General features: G+C 47.1%; 1 protein-coding gene across 6 annotated transcripts; it reads right to left on the bottom strand.

Moving 5' to 3' along the window:
- Positions 1–13,634: 13,634 nt before the first annotated feature.
- LOC127296900 (proteasome subunit alpha type-5) lies at positions 13,635–16,222 on the bottom strand. 6 transcript variants are annotated; one of them, XR_011743978.1, is made up of 6 exons: positions 15,814–16,221; positions 15,612–15,692; positions 15,319–15,399; positions 15,089–15,233; positions 14,544–14,654; positions 13,635–13,987 (listed from the first exon to the last, which is right to left on the bottom strand). XR_011743978.1 is itself a non-coding variant. In XM_051327137.2 (4 exons), exons 1-4 carry the CDS (start codon positions 15,937–15,939, stop codon positions 15,198–15,200), a joined length of 324 nt encoding a protein of 107 aa, XP_051183097.1. In that variant the 5' UTR covers positions 15,940–16,221; the 3' UTR covers positions 13,635–15,197. The 6 variants fall into 6 exon arrangements, 1 of the variants encoding a protein (XP_051183097.1); XR_011743979.1 differs by lacking the exon at positions 14,544–14,654 and having other exon boundaries at positions 15,814–16,222; XR_007848768.2 differs by having other exon boundaries at positions 14,544–15,233.
- Between the last annotated feature and the right edge of the window lie 1,018 nt (positions 16,223–17,240).

Here is a 17,240-nt window from a genome sequence, read left to right as displayed (position 1 = left end):
GTGAATTATATTATCTGTGATGTGTTTGGTGTCCATTTTCGAATGATTCGATTGATTTGAGATACCACTGATGATACATGAAATTTGGAGTGACTTAGTCATACTCCTGCCTAGGCGTATAATATGCATACTCGTGGTCTTCATAGTCGCCGCCGTTGTACTGGTAGTCGTCGCCTTCCAAGTTGCCGCCGTTGTCGTCGCTGCCGTCGTCGCTGTCATCGGGCGGCGCTCGTGGCTCGGATTGAGGGTAGCGCAGGCGGGGGATATCGCCGGCCGTGATGTAGTCCATGACGCTATGTAGAGTCCGGCCGTACCACCATAGCCGACGACCGGCCTCGTGGAAGTTCCCAGGAGGCAGACCATCCTCCTCATACCTGGCGAGCGCCCTCTCACGCCGATTGATGAAGAAGGCGTCCTAAGTATGCTGGTTATCGGGATGCCAGCGGGGATTCATCCGCTGCTCCAGCGTGAGGTCGAGGTAGTAGTGGTTCGTGATGGCCGCCTGGCGCGCAGTACCCTGAGGGACGGGAGGGACCGGCACGCCTCCGGCGCTTAGGCTCCAGCCGGCGGGGACGCGGTAGCCCGGTGGGCAAGGGTAGTTCGAGGCGCAAAGCTCCTCCACCTGCTGGTAGGTTAGAGTGGGTACGGTGGAAGCCATGAGAGAGTGATGAGAGATTGTAGAGATGTGATAATGCTGGCCAAGCCGGGCTACATATATGTAGTGAGAAATGGCGGGAAAATGGGAGCGGGAAGACAGGAGGCGGGAAGAAAGAGGCGGGAAGACAGGGAAGAAATGGCGGGAAGATCGAAGAGGAATCCAGAGCTGGTCATCTAACCTTTAGTCCCGGCTGGTGGGTGCAACCGGGACTAAAGGTGGTTTTGTGTCATCTAAGAAAACTGTCGGTGGGATAAAGACGTTTGGGTAAGCTTTAGTCCCGGCTGGAGGGTGCAACTGTGACTAAAGCTGTCGGCAGGATAAGGACGCGTGGGTGGATGATACGTCTCAAATGTATCTATAATTTCTTATGTTCGATGCTACTTTTATGATGATACTCACATGTTTTATACACACTTTATATCATTATTATGCATTTTCCGGCACTAACCTATTGACGAGATGCCGAAGAGCCAGTTGCTGTTTTCTGCTGTTTTTGGTTTCAGATATCCTACAAAGGAAATATTCTCGGAATTGGACGAAATCAACGCCCAGGGTCTTATTTTTCCACGAAGCTTCCAGAAGACCGAATGGGATACAGAGTGGGGCCACGAAGGCCCGTACCCATAGGGCGGCGCGGCCAGCATGGGGCCCGCGCCGGCCTATGGTGTGGGGCCCCTGCGCCGCCTCCAACCCTGCCCTTCCGCCTACTTAAAGCCTTCGTCGCGAAAACCCCTGTACCGAGAGCCATGATACGGAAAACCTTCCAGAGACGCCGCCGCCGCCAATCCCATCTCGGGGGATTCAGGAGATCTCCTTCGGCACCCTACCGGAGAGGGGAATCATCTCCTAGAGGACTCTTCATCGCCATGATCGCCTCCGGATCGATGTGTGAGTAGTTCACCCCTGGACTATGGGTCCATAACAGTAGCTAGATGGTTGTCTTATCCTCATTGTGCTATCATGTTAGATCATGTGAGCTGCCTATCATGATCAAGATCATCTATTTGTAATGCTACATGTTGTGTTTGTTGGGATCCGATGAATATGGAATACTATGTCAAGTTGATTATCAATCTATCATATATGTGTTGTTTATGATCTTGCATGCTCTCCATTGCTAGTAGAGGCTCTGGCCAAGTTGATACTTGTAACTCCAAGAGGGAGTATTTATGCTCGATAGTGGGTTCATGCCTCCATTAAATCTGGGACAGTGACAGAAAGTTCTAAGGTTGTGGATGTGCTGTTGCCACTAGGGATAAAACATCAATGGTTTGTCTAACAATATTTGTGTTGATTACATTACGCACCATACTTAATGCAATTGTCTGTTGTTTGCAACTTAATACTGGAAGGGGTGCGGATGCTAACCCGAAGGTGGACTTTTTAGGCATAGATGCATGCTGGATAGCGGTCTATGTACTTTATCGTAATGCCCAATTGAATCTCACTCTACTCATCATGATATGTATGTGCATTGTTATGCCCTCTCTATTTGTCCATTGCCAAACTGTAATTTGTTCATCCAACATGCTATTTCTTATTGGAGAGACACCACTAGTGAACTGTGGACCCTGGTCCATTCTTTTACATCTGAATACAATCTACTGCAAACATTGTTCTTTACTATTCATTGCAAACAAACATCATTTTCCACACCATACATTTAATCCTTTGTTTACAGCAAGCCGGTGAGATTGACAACCTCACTGTTAAGTTGGGGCAAAGTAGTTGGATTGTGTTGTGCAGGTTCCACGTTGGCGTCGGAATCCCTGGTGTTGCGCCGCACTACACTACGTCACCAACAACCTTCACGTGCTCCTTGACTCCTACTGGTTCGATAAACCTTGCTTTCTTACTGAGGGAAAACTTGCTGCTGTACACATCATACCTTCCTCTTGGGGTTCCCAACGGACGAGTGCTTTACCGTCACAAGGAAGCTACTTTCTGGTGTCGTTGCAATCCAACTCCCACGTCAGCAGTGGACGCACTGCTAGATGAGATAAAACATGCAGCGCACGACGCCCTGTCGGAGGAACAAGACAAAGCAGAAGCGTCATCGTGCCTATAAAAGGAGCATCGATACGCCTTGGCAAGCAGACCAACAAGCCAACCTAGCAGGTAGGGAGAGTTTCATCCCCATGGATGGAGTAAAGGGTTGGAAAATCTCCCGTGGCGCAACTTCTCGAAGATGTTGTCGGTGCACACGCCCTACGACATCTTCGGAAGTTGCTCCTCGGGAAAATTTTTCTGCAAGCCCGTGAAAGACAGAGGCAGAAAGACAGAGGCGGGAAGACAGAGGCGGGAAGAAATGGCGGGGAAGACAGAGGCGGGAAAGAACTGGCGGGAAGAGGGGCGCGGGAAGACAGAGGCGGTCGGGAAGAACTTGTGGAAAGCGGGGGCGAGAAGACAGATGAGGGAAGAAATTGGAATTTTCTGAATTTTTTGATATATTATTTCTATTTTTAACATTTTGAAATGAATTAGTTTTATTTTCTGAATTTTTAATATATTATTTCTATTTTTAACATTTTGAAATGAATTAGTTTTATTTTTCTGAATTTTTTGATATATTATTTCTATTTTTAACATTTTGAAATGAATTATTTTTATTTTTATAAATTTTTTGATATATTATTTCTATTTTTAACATTTTGAAATGAATTATTTTTATTTTTCTGAATTTTTTGATATATTATTTGTATTTTTAACATTTTGAAATGAATTAGTTTTATTTTCTGAATTTTTTGATATATTATTTTTATTTTTAAGATTTTGAAATGAATTAGTTTTATTTTTCTGAATTTTTTGAAATTAATCTGGAAAAGCACCTTTAGTCGCGGTTGGTGTCCCCAACCGCGACTAAAGGTGGTTTCCGCGGGAACCGCAAAAACGGGCGAAAAAAGCCTTTAGTCGCGGTTGGGGATACAAACCACGACTAAAGGGTGACCTTTAGCCGCGGTTGGTGTCCCCAACCGCGACTAAAGGCCTACGAGTATAAATACTCGCGCCGCCCGCGCCCAAACTTCTTCTTACTCACCGTCGTCTCGCCTGCTTCTCGTCCGCGCGCATCGCCCTCGTCGCCGTCGCCCTCGCCCTCGCGCCGTCGTCGTCGTCGCCCTCGCGCCGTCGCCGTCGCCCTCGCCGCGTCGTCTTCCTCGCGCGCCCGGTCGCCCCATCGCCGTACGTCCTCGCGCGCCCCGCCGTAACCGTCCGCTTTGTGTACGTCGCGCCGCGGCCGCCGCCCTCGCCGCCCTCGCCGCTGCCGCCGCCCGCGCCGCTTCGCCGCCCGCACCGCCGCGCGCCCTAGCCGCCATGCGGCGTCGATCGATCCGGTGCGCACTATTACAGAGAGAGGAGAGATGGAGAGCGCGTGAGGGAGAAGGGGCCGGCCGGCCCTTTTTTTGTTTTTTTTTGTTTTTTTCATATGAACTCACAATTTTTTAATCAAAATTGACTTAAAATTTTGAAAACTTAAAATAGTGCTAATTAAGTAACTTTAATTTAAAATAGTTCCGAGTAAGTAACTTTAAACGCACCGACCCCGCGTGTATAGGGAGGGGGCGGCGAGGCCCTCGCCGCCCCCTCCGTATACACGCGGGTTTTTTTATTGTTTTTTTACGAGAGAGAGGATCGCCACCGCCACCGCTCTTTCGCCACCGCCACCGCGCGCCTCTCGCTCCCCCTTCACTTCGATCCCGCGCGCCACCATATACCGGCCGCCACCGTTTGTGTCGCCGTCGTCGCCGCCGCTGCTCGGGCGCCGCTCGCCATTGAGAGAGAGGGGACGACAGCCGCGCGCCGCCTCCCTCACCGCCCTCCGGTGACCGCCAAATTTTTGACTTAACAAATTTGACTACTTAACAAAAAAAACTTAAAACTTGATAATTTTATACTGTTAGTAATATGTGTGTGTGTCTCTTCTTATCTGAACCTTGACGGTGAAGATGAAGGTCATCAGCGAGGTGATGACGATGGAGGTCAACCGTCGATAAACGACGATCTTGAATTGCAAGTAGCAACCACCTCCGGCGAGTTATATATATACATTGAGCCTCTGGTGATACATACTGATTTGAATAAATCTGTGTACTAACGCGCGCGACTCTCTTTCTTTTTTTAGCCCTCGGCCGGATCGTCGAAAAAATCGAGTACGTCGTCAAAGCGTGGCGCAACCAAGATGCTGAAACAAGGATAAACATATACCATCGAGGTTGTCAGTGCAACCGGCAAGCCGATGGAGCCCCAAAAGCACTCCACCAAGTTTATCAACTAATGCGAAGCCGTTGTTAGAGACAACGTCCCGATCACCGTCCAGGAATGGAATGAGCCAAAGAAGGCATGTCTTGGTTTCAGTTTTGTCGACAAGAGAACAAAAAAAGATTGCTGGAGAAAGCTTATGGAACATTTCCTTCTACCTCCGGAATTCAACAAAGTCGATGAATTCGGTAACGAGATTTCGAGTGGACGTGAGAGGAGGAGGCTAGTCAAACAGTTCGCTCTTCATAAGATGGCCGAAGCATTCCGGAAATTCAAGCAAAATCTAGCCCGTGACTATGTCAACAAGAACAAGACTCCGGATTTCAAAGGACAATATGAGAAACTGAAAGATGATTGGCCAGAGTTTGTGAGGCAAAAGAAATCGGAGCATTTCATTAAAATATCGAAAAATAAGGAAAATGCGGCTAAGAAAGAGTACAATCATATTATGGGGCCAGGAGGGTATCGCCTTTCGGAGCCTAAGTGGGAGAAGATGGAGAACGACCTGAGGGCGCGAGAAATCCCTCTAGGTACAGAGGGATGGGACCCAAGGGCCAAAAGCTGGTGGTATGGGCATGGGGGATCGCTAGACCCGGAGATAGGGGTGTGTGTTCACCGGAAGAAAGCGTTTAAACCCACCCAAGCCCTTATTGACGCAATGACCGCTGCTCAAGAGGGGAAGATCAAGTTCAACAGAGAGAATGACGCGCTGACAAAAGCCCTCGGGAATCCTGAACACCCAGGACGTGTACGAGGCAAAGGCGCCATTCCGTGGTCCGTCGGGTTTTCCCAAGACGATGACCCGTACGGTTACAGAAGTCGTAAGAGAAAGATGGATCGGGATGCAGATTTTATGGGAAAGTTGGCATCGGAACTCCATGAGGTGAAGAAGATGGTGTATGAACTAGCAAAAGAAAGATCGGCTGCTGCAGGGCCGCATGAAGATCTCGGTAGCCAGCAGCGGAGAAGCAGTGTGGCTTCCACGGAAGCCCCGCCTATTGCTAATGCACCCTTGCTGGCCCCGGCTGGTGCTACCTCGGCTGGTGCTAATGCACCGACGATCGAGATTCGTGCACCGGAGCCTCACTACCCCGTGGATGATGTAAAGGAGATGAAAGAATGTGATCTGCATTTTCCAGTGGGGGGCATATGTTCCACGAAGGTAGCTAGCGGCAGTGCTTTACCCTGTACACCTGGAGCACTCCACCACAATAACCCCATTGAAGATGGCTATGCTCGTGTCACGGTGGAAGAAATAGTACAAGGGTTTGAGGAGCTGGAGATTGACATTGCTACACCCGAAGGGGAGAGAAGACTTGGAGATGTCAAGCGCCAGTTCATTCTATGGAAAAAGAAGTACATAGTGTTTCCAGGCGAGGCGCCAAGGCTAACAAGTCCACCCCCTCCGGTGGTGGTGGTGGCGGTGGTGGTGGTGGTTCACCTACACCTCCTTCACGTCAGCCGACGCCGCCCCCCAATCCACAACCTCCGGCTGGTAATCAGCCGCCGCCCCCCAGTCCTCGTCCGGCGGGTACGCCGCCCCCAATCCACCTCCGGCGAAGAAGCAGAAGCAGGCGGACAGCAAGGCAACCTCCTCCTGGACTATTAACCCGGACCCTTATGTACATAAGACCACAAAGGTACCGGAGCCATCACTGAAGCCTCTCCTCCCAAGGCCTTGGGAACTAAGTGAAGAGCAAACCAACTTGGCCGCGGCTGCTGATCTTGAGAAATGGAAGGCGGATATGAAGGCGAAAAGAGAGCCTGAGCCCAAACCAGTATTTTCTGAGAAGGAAAAGAAGTGGGCTAAGTCATTTTTGAGCACACCATCCCAAGCCGAGAAGAATATGCCTAACGACTATGGACGTGAACTTCGTAGGCAAGCACTCATATTGAAAGAGAAGAAAGACTTGGCGGAGAAGGAGAAGAAATCCTTGGAGGAGGAGAAAAATCAAAGTAAAACAAGCGGGAAATAAGTAGCCCATCTCGGGGAACAAAGTAAACAATCGATCCCCCCGCTCATAGTGAAAGCCGTCGGTCCGGATGCTGAACTAATGGACCCCACTACCATAGCAGCTGCGGCGGAATGACTGTAACGGGTGCCAGAGAACAAGCGGCCCAGATCGGTATGACTCTTCGTGCAGTGTTAGGCCTTGAGGAGGCTCCAATGAGTGAGGTAGCAATTACGTATGTGCCGAATGGGCCTCTCGTCGAGCCTGCGCAGGAAGAGGATCTATCAGCACAAATGCAAAATCTGCTACGTTGGTACAAGTGTTACATAAAAACTAACGCCGGCAAAGAATATATTTCTGCGGAAGTTAGACATGAGCATCACTTCAAACATTACTATGTAACAGTTCATCTGAGTGAATTGTTCCAGCTGTTCAATCTGCGCGAGCTCGAAAATCTATCATCAGTTGCTACATTCTGTAAGTGATTTATTTCTACCCCATCTCGTTCATTACCTGCACTATATATATATATATATATATATATATATATATATATATATATATATATATTGTCCTAACTATATTGTTGTGTACGCTATTATGCAGAATGAAGATTAGGGAATGCAGAATAAGGAACATCCATGATGTTGGGTTCATTGACCCGCACATAGTTAATGGATATGTGTTAGAAAAACACCCCCGCGACGTGGAGCAAGACCTGTTTGATTTTCTTAGAAAGCAGCAGCTCAAAAGTGAAATTCTATTTCCTTACCATTTTGGGTGAGTGTTTCTGTCTTGAGATAATTCTCTTTTGTTTACTCCATGCATGGTATGTCTAATCGATGAGTTATGCATGACTGTGCATTGTATCGTGTCCGCAGGTTCCACTGGATTCTGCTCTTAATTGAATTTCACACCTCCAGAGTTCTCGTCATGGACTCTCTGAATATGGATTAAAAGCTTTGGGTCAACATGAGAAATATGATGCAAAAATAATTATTTTCAATCATTTGCGCCCTATATCGATCGGCCTCTTTCGTTCATTTCCTAATATCAAGTAACTAATAACTCCCTTGTTCATTTATTTTTCTTTGCCCTGTAGGGTTTGGAGACGGTTCACAGATGAAACGGTCGGTGAATTCAAAAAAGAGCTAGAATTTAGAAGGCTACTGTCTGGGGATGTTCAGCCACCGGGGACCAATCTATGCGGATACTATGTTTGTGAGTTCATCCGGAGATACACCTCTGAGCGGAAGCCGTCGGAGAACAACGTCAAGAGGAATAACTTGCGGAAGACGCTTAGTCCAGAAGCTCGCTTCCGACCAATTCAAGAGGAACTAGCAGGATTTTTGATGAGGGAAGTCCTCCATCCTAAAGGAGAACACTATCACTGTTGGAGATATGCCCAAGAGGCAATAATAAAAGTGGTTATTATATATCTTTATGTTTATGATAAATGTTTATATACCATGCTATAATTGTATTAACCGAAACATTGATACATGTGTGATATGTAAACAACAAAGAGTCCCTAGTATGCCTCTTAACTAGCTTGTTGATTAATAGATGATTAGTTTCATAATCATGAACATGGGATGTTATTGATAACAAGGTTATGTCATTATATGAATGATGTAATGGACACACCCAATTAAGCGTAGCATAAGATCTCGTCATTAAGTTATTTGCTATAAGCTTTCGATACATAGTTACCTAGTCCTTATGACCATGAGATCATGTAAATCACTTATACCGGAAAGGTACTTTGATTACATCAAACGCCACTGCGTAAATGGGTGGTTATAAAGGTGGGATTAAGTATCCGGAAAGTATGAGTTGAGGCATATGGATCAACAGTGGGATTTGTCCATCCCGATGACGGATAGATATACTCTGGGCCCTCTCGGTGGAATGTCGTCTAATGTCTTGCAAGCATATGAATAAGTTCATAAGAGACCACATACCACGGTACGAGTAAAGAGTACTTGTCAGGAGACGAGGTTGAACAAGGTATAGAGTGATACCGATGATCAAACCTCGGACAAGTAAAATATCGCGTGACAAAGGGAATTGGTATCGTATGTGAATGGTTCATTCGATCACTAAAGTCATCGTTGAATATGTGGGAGCCATTATGGATCTCCAGATCCCGCTATTGGTTATTGGTCGGAGTGAGTACTCAACCATGTCTACATAGTTCACGAACCGTAGGGTGACACACTTAAAGTTGGATGTTGAAATGGTAGAACTTGAATATGGAATGGAGTTCGAATATTTGTTCGGAGTCCCGGATGAGATCCCGGACATCACGAGGAGTTCCGGAATGGTCCGGAGAATAAGATTCATATATAGGATATCATTTTATGTGAATTAAAATGATGCGGAAGGTTCTATGGAAGGTTCTAGAAGGTTCTAGAAAAGTCCGGAAGAAACCACCAAGGAAGGTGGAGTCCACATGGGACTCCACCTCCATGGCCGGCCAACCCTAGTGGGGGAGGAGTCCCAAGTGGACTCCCCCTTAGGGGGCCGGCCACCCCCCCATATGGGAGGTGGAACTCCCACCTCTAGTGGGAGTCCTAGCTTGGGTAGGTTTCCCCACCATATGGAAGGTTTTTGGTTCGGGTCTTATTCGAAGACTTGGAGACCAACACTTGGGGCTTCCACCTATATAATGAGGGGCCAAGGGGAGGGGGCCGGCCACCCCAAGACCACAAGCTGGCCGCCCCATTGAAGTGGCCGGCCACCCCCTCCCAAACCCTAGCCGCCCCCTTCTCCTCCATATCTTCCACGTAGCTTTAGCGAAGCTCCGCCGGATTTCTCCACCACCACCGACACCACGCCGTCGTGCTGTCGGATTCAAGAGGAGCTACTACTTCCGCTGCCCGCTGGAACGGGAGGTGGACGTCGTCTTCATCAACAACCGAACGTGTGACCGAGTACGGAGGTGCTGCCCGTTCGTGGCGCCGGAAGCGATCGTGATCAAGATCTTCTACGCGCTTTTGCAAGCGGCAAGTGAACGTCTACCGCAGCAACAAGAGCCTCATCTTGTAGGCTTTGGAATCTCTTCAAGGGTGAGACTCGATAATCCCCTCGTTGCTACCGTCTTCTAGATTGCATCTTGGCTTGGATTTCGTGTTCGCGGTAGGAAAATTTTTGTTTTCTATGCAACGTTATCCTACAATCACGAGGACGTAGAACTTCTGATGCCATAAATTATGTATGGAAACTTGTTCGAAATTGTATATGGTCATCCGAGATTGAATATATATTGTATATTCCTCTTAAATTCTTCTTGGTTCTAATTTCAAACTTGTTTGAAATTGTACATTCATATGCATGTATATAGTAGCGTAGAATATGTGAAACTCCTTCAAAATTAAAATAAAACAAAAAATAAAATATAAAAGAAATAAAACAATACAAATTAAAAAGAAACCAGATTTAGGGGGGCTAAAACCCTAAACCCGCGGAGGCCTTTAGTCGTGGTTCGCCAGGAGAACCGCGACTAAAGGTCCTCCACCCCGACGGTCGCCTGGCGCCCACGTGGACGTGCCTTTAGTCGCGGTTTGTAAGCAACCGCGACTAAAGGTGGGGGCCTTTAGTCGCGCTTAATTGGTCCCGGTTGCGCAACCACGACTAATGGCAGTTGCGAACCGGGACTAAAGCCCCTTTTTCTACCAGTGCTCGTTTCCGTCTGCGCCCTCCTCGTCTATCGGCCCTCGCTGGATTGATAGAGAGTGTATCTGAACTCTCATTTTTGTTTTTTCTTTGCTTTTTTACAACTCTGGGGATTTCAAAGGTAAGATCATCTTCACCAGGGAGTCCAATAACCTTTCCAATAGCAATTTGGGGATCGGCAGTAAAATTGAAAGCGCCGGCGCCGTTTCGAGCCCAATAAAATCGTCGGTAATCCCGTGCCGGCCCCTTCACGTGGGGCTCCGAATGGGCGTGCCGGCACCTCGCGCCACGTAGGAAAACGTCCGCGGACCAGCCATATCAGCGACTCAAATGCAGTGCCTCGTATGCTCTATCGTCGGTTCCCGATGAAGCCACCGGCTCTCCAAGCGCAGACGCCGCCATAAATGTGATGCCTTGGATGCTTTGGCGTCTGTTGCCGACGAAGTCACCTGTTCTCCACGCGCAGACGACGCTATAAATGTGACGCCTCGGATGCTCTGCCGTCTGCTGGCTCCACCTATTTATGCCGCACTAGCCTCTCCTCGCCACCACCGACTAGCCCCGCTGCTGCACTAGCCTCTCCTCTCCACCACCGATGCTCTCATATCCAGAACAATGTCGCGGCGGCTGGCGACCACGTATTCAATGCTAGGCTGGAACGGTCGTGCGCCGCAACCACCACCACAACTACAACCACTGTGATCTGAGCCCGTGGCCCGCAGCAATCCGGCGCAAAGTTCGAGCTACCGGACTTCAACTCCGACGACTCCCAGTTCGACAAGTGGAATGATGCGTTCATAGCAGACGCAGTAGCCGAGGCGACGGAGTAGGTGGCGCAGTGGGGCAAGGAGCAGGAGGTCCACGGTGACCCGGAGCAGGCGGCGATCATGGCCTCCTTCAACGTGCTGGGCTTCCGGGGGCTGCAGGAGGAATAGCTCGAGTTCATCAACGACGCCAACTTCGAGCACGCCGTCGAGATCTCGCGCCCACGGAGGCCAAGGAAGAGGCGGGTCGTCTCCTCATGGCGGACAAGCGGCAGAAACTACTTGAGCTCAACGCTTAGCGCTAGGCCAAGGCAGCCACCCGCGAGCAAGCGAGGCTCGCTCAGAAAGATTAGTCTTGCCGGTGGTTGGCGACGCTGAGGTGGCAGCGCCACCACCAAGTTCCACCGTCGCCGGCGGCCATGCTCCTCCGCCAGATGCGTGAAGTAAGGGCGGAAAGATGCGCACAGCTTCAGGCGGCAAAGGGGAAGAACGGCGATGAGGTAGGCCTGTCGCGCGCCCCAACCGACTGCCACTAAAATAGTATTAAGTCTAGTTTGTAGTAAATTTGAATTAAATTCCGTAATTTAATTATATTTTCGTGTTCAAAGCTATTTTTGGGAAATTCTCTGGGGTTGCTGGTATATGTGCAACCACTACTAAATTGGGGAGTAGGCGCCGGCAACCCCCATAGCGCTGTCGATCGTATGTACCGGCACTTATTTGGAAAGCGCGTGTGGCAGATGCTCTAAGCATATCGAAATCACATGCGTTGTAATGCCACAAAGTTCATATCTCTGCACAGATTCACAGTGAACCACATAATAAAAAGAAGATAGTGGCCCACGCCACGGCGTCGACCATGGTGCTAAACTTGTGTTTTCTTTTAACCTTTTCCCACTGAGTCGTAGTGGTAGACTTATCAATTTGACATGAAACCTCAAGTAGGAGTACTACTTTTGTGATGAATGGACTAAGCATTTAAGTAAACTAGTTGAATGCCCGTGCGTTGCTACGAAATGACCAATAAACATGTAGTGACATTGATGATGTTATGTTTTATTTACACATGTATCGAGAAATGTTTTAATAGGCTGAGAATCCTATTTATTTTGCCCCTTCATCCTCAAAATTCTTTGTTTTGGCCTCACATCTTCTTCTCCAAATCTACCTCTTGATTCAGTTGTGATCGTGTGTTGCCGATTTCTTCCTACTACATGCACAATTGTGCATCTCCTCTCATTAACGAATATTGCCTATATATGGATTCCCCGCATTATGTATTCATCGACAATAATCTTGGTTTTTTTCCTTTCATCTGAAATGACTACTACATCACGCCTAATAGCTAGATAGAGTTAGTGATTCAAATACCCCAACTTGACCAAAAAGCTAAGCACCCCAATGCCTCCAAAATATATATTCTATTTTGTACAGATTCACTAACCCCACTAATCCCGCCGCATTTAAAAACCCTAGGTCCTGTTTGGGAGCTCGGTGGAACTTACCACAAAGGGAATTCTACTAAACTCCATAAAACCTCGAAAAACTTGGGTATAGTTCTGGCTCGAAATGTCTTGTTTGGCTAGCAGGATTTTGAGCATAGCATACCAGCGGTGGATGACATCACTTCCCCACACGTGGGTTGGATCCATCAACAGAACTGCGAACCCCATGGGATCAAGACGTTGGGCGAGCAAATGGAACCGTCCAGGGTGTGGAAGTCTAACCGTGGAGGAGTAGGTGGCAACCTGTGGAGGAGGCGACGATGGAGGAGGAGTTGGAGGAGTAGATGGCAACCTATGGAGGAGGCGACGACGGAGGAGGAGGCGACACCCACAACAACTTGAAGAGCTGGCGGTACCTATGGTGACGGCCAACAGATGAGACATGGGCCTGGGGTGGTGACTCAATCCTTAGGAGAATCCGCTCCCCAGACATCTATCAGACATAAAAAAGACTAAAGGGGTTGAGGTGATATTCTTTTTAGGGTGTATAACAGGATCCAACGGATTAATACAGATCCAATATTTGGCTTCCAAACGCACTATTTTTGGATCATACTGAACTTTTTTACAGCCTAGTAATTTCTGATTGGTTAGCTCGGAAAACCTTTCTTCCAAACAGGGTCAAAACAACACAAAAATACCCCTGCATATAGAAGCGGATTGATCGGAGCAGTATTACAACATGAAATACACACCGACAGGTTATCGATCAAATACAAACCGGCAGTCTGCCAAAGCAGATCGATCAGAGAAATATTGCAATCTCTACTCTCATGGGTATACAAATCGCATGAAATTTACTTGAACATGTTACTCTAAGTGAAGGAAAAAAAAATCTCAATTTATCCAAATGTATTGACCTGTGCTTTTCAATGCAAACATAAAAAAGCACACCCGTTTTGATTACTCATCCTTGGCAACCGTAGAGAGAAGAAAGTCTACAAATAACCACAATCACTTACAGTAACACTTGCAGACCTAAGACTTTAAACCATGAAACGATTGTTGGGACCGTAAGTTTTGAAACATGGTATACACTTCAAACATTTCATGTTTTCTTGGAAAACTATTAGGGAGCCAAATTTTGCACCCGCTTTACTGCTGTGAGGAACTTACATGTCCCTTTTGTACCTTGTTCTTCTAGACTTGTGTGAAATCTAGTGTGCACCAGATCTGCACCGTAGAGTCACACGATTCAGAAAAAAATGAATATGTCAACCAGATTTTATCATAACCTAAATAGGAAAAGAAGAATAAAAGATCAATACTGATGGGAAGACATAGTAATGCTAACTAATTTTTTTTACTAATAACTAATTACATAAATGTTAGCCTTTTTAATTCCTGCTAACCCCAAGTTTCCATTAATTGTATGAAAAAATGGAAAACCAAAAACATTAAGTGACATATAAGACTGCAAAAATTGGAGCAGAGCAACCCGCGTTCTGTTCGTGCTAATCCATATTGTACATTCAAACTACTTGCTTGACACAAAAAAAAACCTCAAACTACATGTGGATGGATGTGTTACCATACAGAAGGACTAATAAAGAGAAATCATATGCACATGCTAAGCTAGGTGCTGTTTCTTACTGCCAAGTCCCAACTTTCATGATGGAACCACGAAAAGGTTTGCACCCAAAACTTAAGTCCAAAAAAGGAAACCAAAAAATTCCAGAGACTTTTTATGACCTTTTTGCAGTCACTTTTAAATGATGTTTATGCAAACCTGTAGTCCAGCACTGATGAAGATTCGGTGTTTTCTCCTCCAAGTTTGAGAACATATAGTTCAATACTTCAGTTCTTTGTTCTTCCATCGTTAATCACATTTGGTAGTTGCCTGAATATTTCATGATGATATCAGAAAAGATGATGACATAGAGACACAATGGCCAGCCGCCAGCCCGCCAATGCCTAGCTGAGCATACGGTAATGCAAAGGTTGAGTGCGGACGGCAAGAACACGATGCGACAGATACGGTAATGCAAAGGTCGAGGAACATGGCCGCAAGCCCGCCAACGTAGCACCACGTTGTGGCATGCGTAAGTACCAGTCCTTGGAGTGGTGAAGACGGCTAGATGTGGTTGCCAATGGTGTACTGGTCTGTGTACTCTCTCCCATCACGTACTGGCTGCATTTCTTCGGCGAGAGATTGTTGACGTATATGCGGTTGGGGCCATGTAAACTAAATTGATCCCTCACACATAGAGGCAAGATTAACAACTACAATTAGATACAATTGAACACAAAGAAGGAGTACGATATAAGTATTACCTCAAACAGGGGGTGGATGAGTAAATAGAGTATAATGGCAGGAGGAAAGCACGACCATGGATTCTCTCTAATTCATCTCCTCCATTTGCAGCGGATGAAGCTCGTGTCGTTAGTCCAGCCCTCGTTCAGTCAGAAAGGTTTGCAACTAAACATTCAAATGGGTAATAAGCATATATAATTGAAGTATTATTTCTCCAGCATAATGAATTGGTAAGTGAAGATGCAATTACCAGCAGCGATGAGGTCACACGTTCCTCACCGGCTAGGACAACACCATCCTTAGTCTTCAACCTGACCGTGGTCGAGCCCAACTGCAATCAATAGCCGGAGTATCAACATCATAAGTGTTACTTACATACAGTACATCGATCTTGCACATCTATCTCAGCTAAAGCTGGCAATACAGATCCACCAGAATAGCATATGAAGCCTCAAACGTAACGCCATATAGCATCGGCCTCTCGGCAGTTTAACACTTACGGCATAGATCCCCTCCCAAATAACTAAATAAAATGAATCTCACCTTTATGGCCTCAATGGCGTACTCAACCTGAAACAACATCGACTTGGGGAGAAGGTGTTCAACCAGCCAGTGTACTCCGTCCTGCACACATCGAGCAAAACCGAGGAAAACCATCATCCCACCTTCGCCACCAAACACCGCAACAGATTTGAATCGATGTAGAGAAGAAAAATATGAAAATTCCAAACTCGAAATCGTTTACTTCGTGGAAACATCTCGTCAGCGACGACGGGTGCAGAATCAACAGGTGGTGGATCTCCATCGCCGATAGGACGAACTCATATTTCCGTCCCTTACAGATCATGATTGGGTGGAGCCGTGGAGGCATGGATCACCAGGATTTCGTCACGCTTAAGTGGGGGATCAGAAATCAGCAACCTAAATTCGAGAAGCTGGCAAAGCACGGGCAGCACGGAGCCAGAGTAGTCGGCGGTGAGGGCGTTGAGTAGAAGGCCGCTCGGGGTGGGTAGGAGGTGGAACAATGGCGATGAGATCACAGCCAGATCTAATCGCCCTAAGTGGAACAAGCCGCCGCCAATGACGAGGGTTTCTTCCACGAGACGTACTGGAGCTAGCCGCCAAACCCTCATGCGACGATTCGCTCGAGGGAGGATTCGAGATCGTGGAGCAATCCTACGGTGCGCGATGTTGATGAGTTAGACTACCCACAATGGGAGTATCATAGGTAGTATCACGACCGCATTTGCGTAAATGCGAAAATCTTGATGTGGCGGTCACGATTAAGGATGAGGGAGAGTGTACTAGTATCATAGGTAGATACCATATCATAGCACATACTACTAGAAAAAATAATGTCAAGTAAATCTTGTACACATATTTGCATTGAGATTCTACAAAACTATTAATATATGGAGACTATGATACTAGTATATGATACCATGCATTGTGGAGATAGTAACATGTAGTAGTATCATTCGCATGATACTTCTATATGATACTATGCATTGTGACTAGTCTTAGCGGACGGTCCGGATTGTTTTAATGACGACCATCAAAGTGCGTTGAGTGTCAAACGATCAACTCCCATTTAATAGTAAAGATTCTATTTTGTAAGTGTCCAAAATAACATAATGTTCCTTATCTTGCTTTTTTTACCACTATGTAAGTTTGGCCACTATCTAAATCACACACGTTGCAAGGGCATCTCTCTAGCACCATAAATCGTGACATATTTTGAGCGGTTGTAGTAAGGCCTGCTGTGGGTATACTTCCTGAGTGTACCATCGACAGTGCCTAGATCCGGCAAGCCCGGGTATCCCATAGACGGTGATGTGGCATGTGGCCCATCGGGTGGCCCAGTTGCTGTTGATCATGGAGGATGAGGTCCAGCCCAGGATCAGGAAGCCGGATCCCAACCGACCTTCGGAGGAGGTCGGATCCGTGAAAGCCCATGAGGAACCCGGATCCAGTACGACGTAGAGGGAAGGCAGATTCTTGACGTACACGGCAAGACATTGTACCGTAGTTAGGCAACCTGTAATCCGGCTAGGACTCTCCATGTAAACCCTAGATCTGTGCGCCTACATAAGCCGGATCCCGGGAGCACTAGAGGGACAACCACAACTCATTGTAACAACGCGAAAGCGTCCAGATAACTCCAGACAAGCA

Source organism: Lolium perenne, chromosome 4 (genome assembly GCF_019359855.2).
Source record: "Lolium perenne isolate Kyuss_39 chromosome 4, Kyuss_2.0, whole genome shotgun sequence".
NCBI classification, from domain to species: Eukaryota; Viridiplantae; Streptophyta; class Magnoliopsida; order Poales; family Poaceae; genus Lolium; species Lolium perenne.
Note: the sequence above shows the minus strand (reverse complement) of the source record. Positions and strands in the feature narration are given on the sequence as shown.

Coding starts and splice junctions, on each gene's coding strand:
- LOC127296900 (XM_051327137.2), bottom strand. CDS start 15,939: ATGCCTCCACGGCTCCACCCAATCATGATCTGTAAGGGACGGAAATAT. Junction 15,400..15,611: donor ACGCCATTGAGGCCATAAAG/GTGAGATTCATT, acceptor TATTGATTGCAG/TTGGGCTCGACCACGGTCAG. Junction 15,234..15,318: donor GTGTGACCTCATCGCTGCTG/GTAATTGCATCT, acceptor TTGAATGTTTAG/TTGCAAACCTTTCTGACTGA.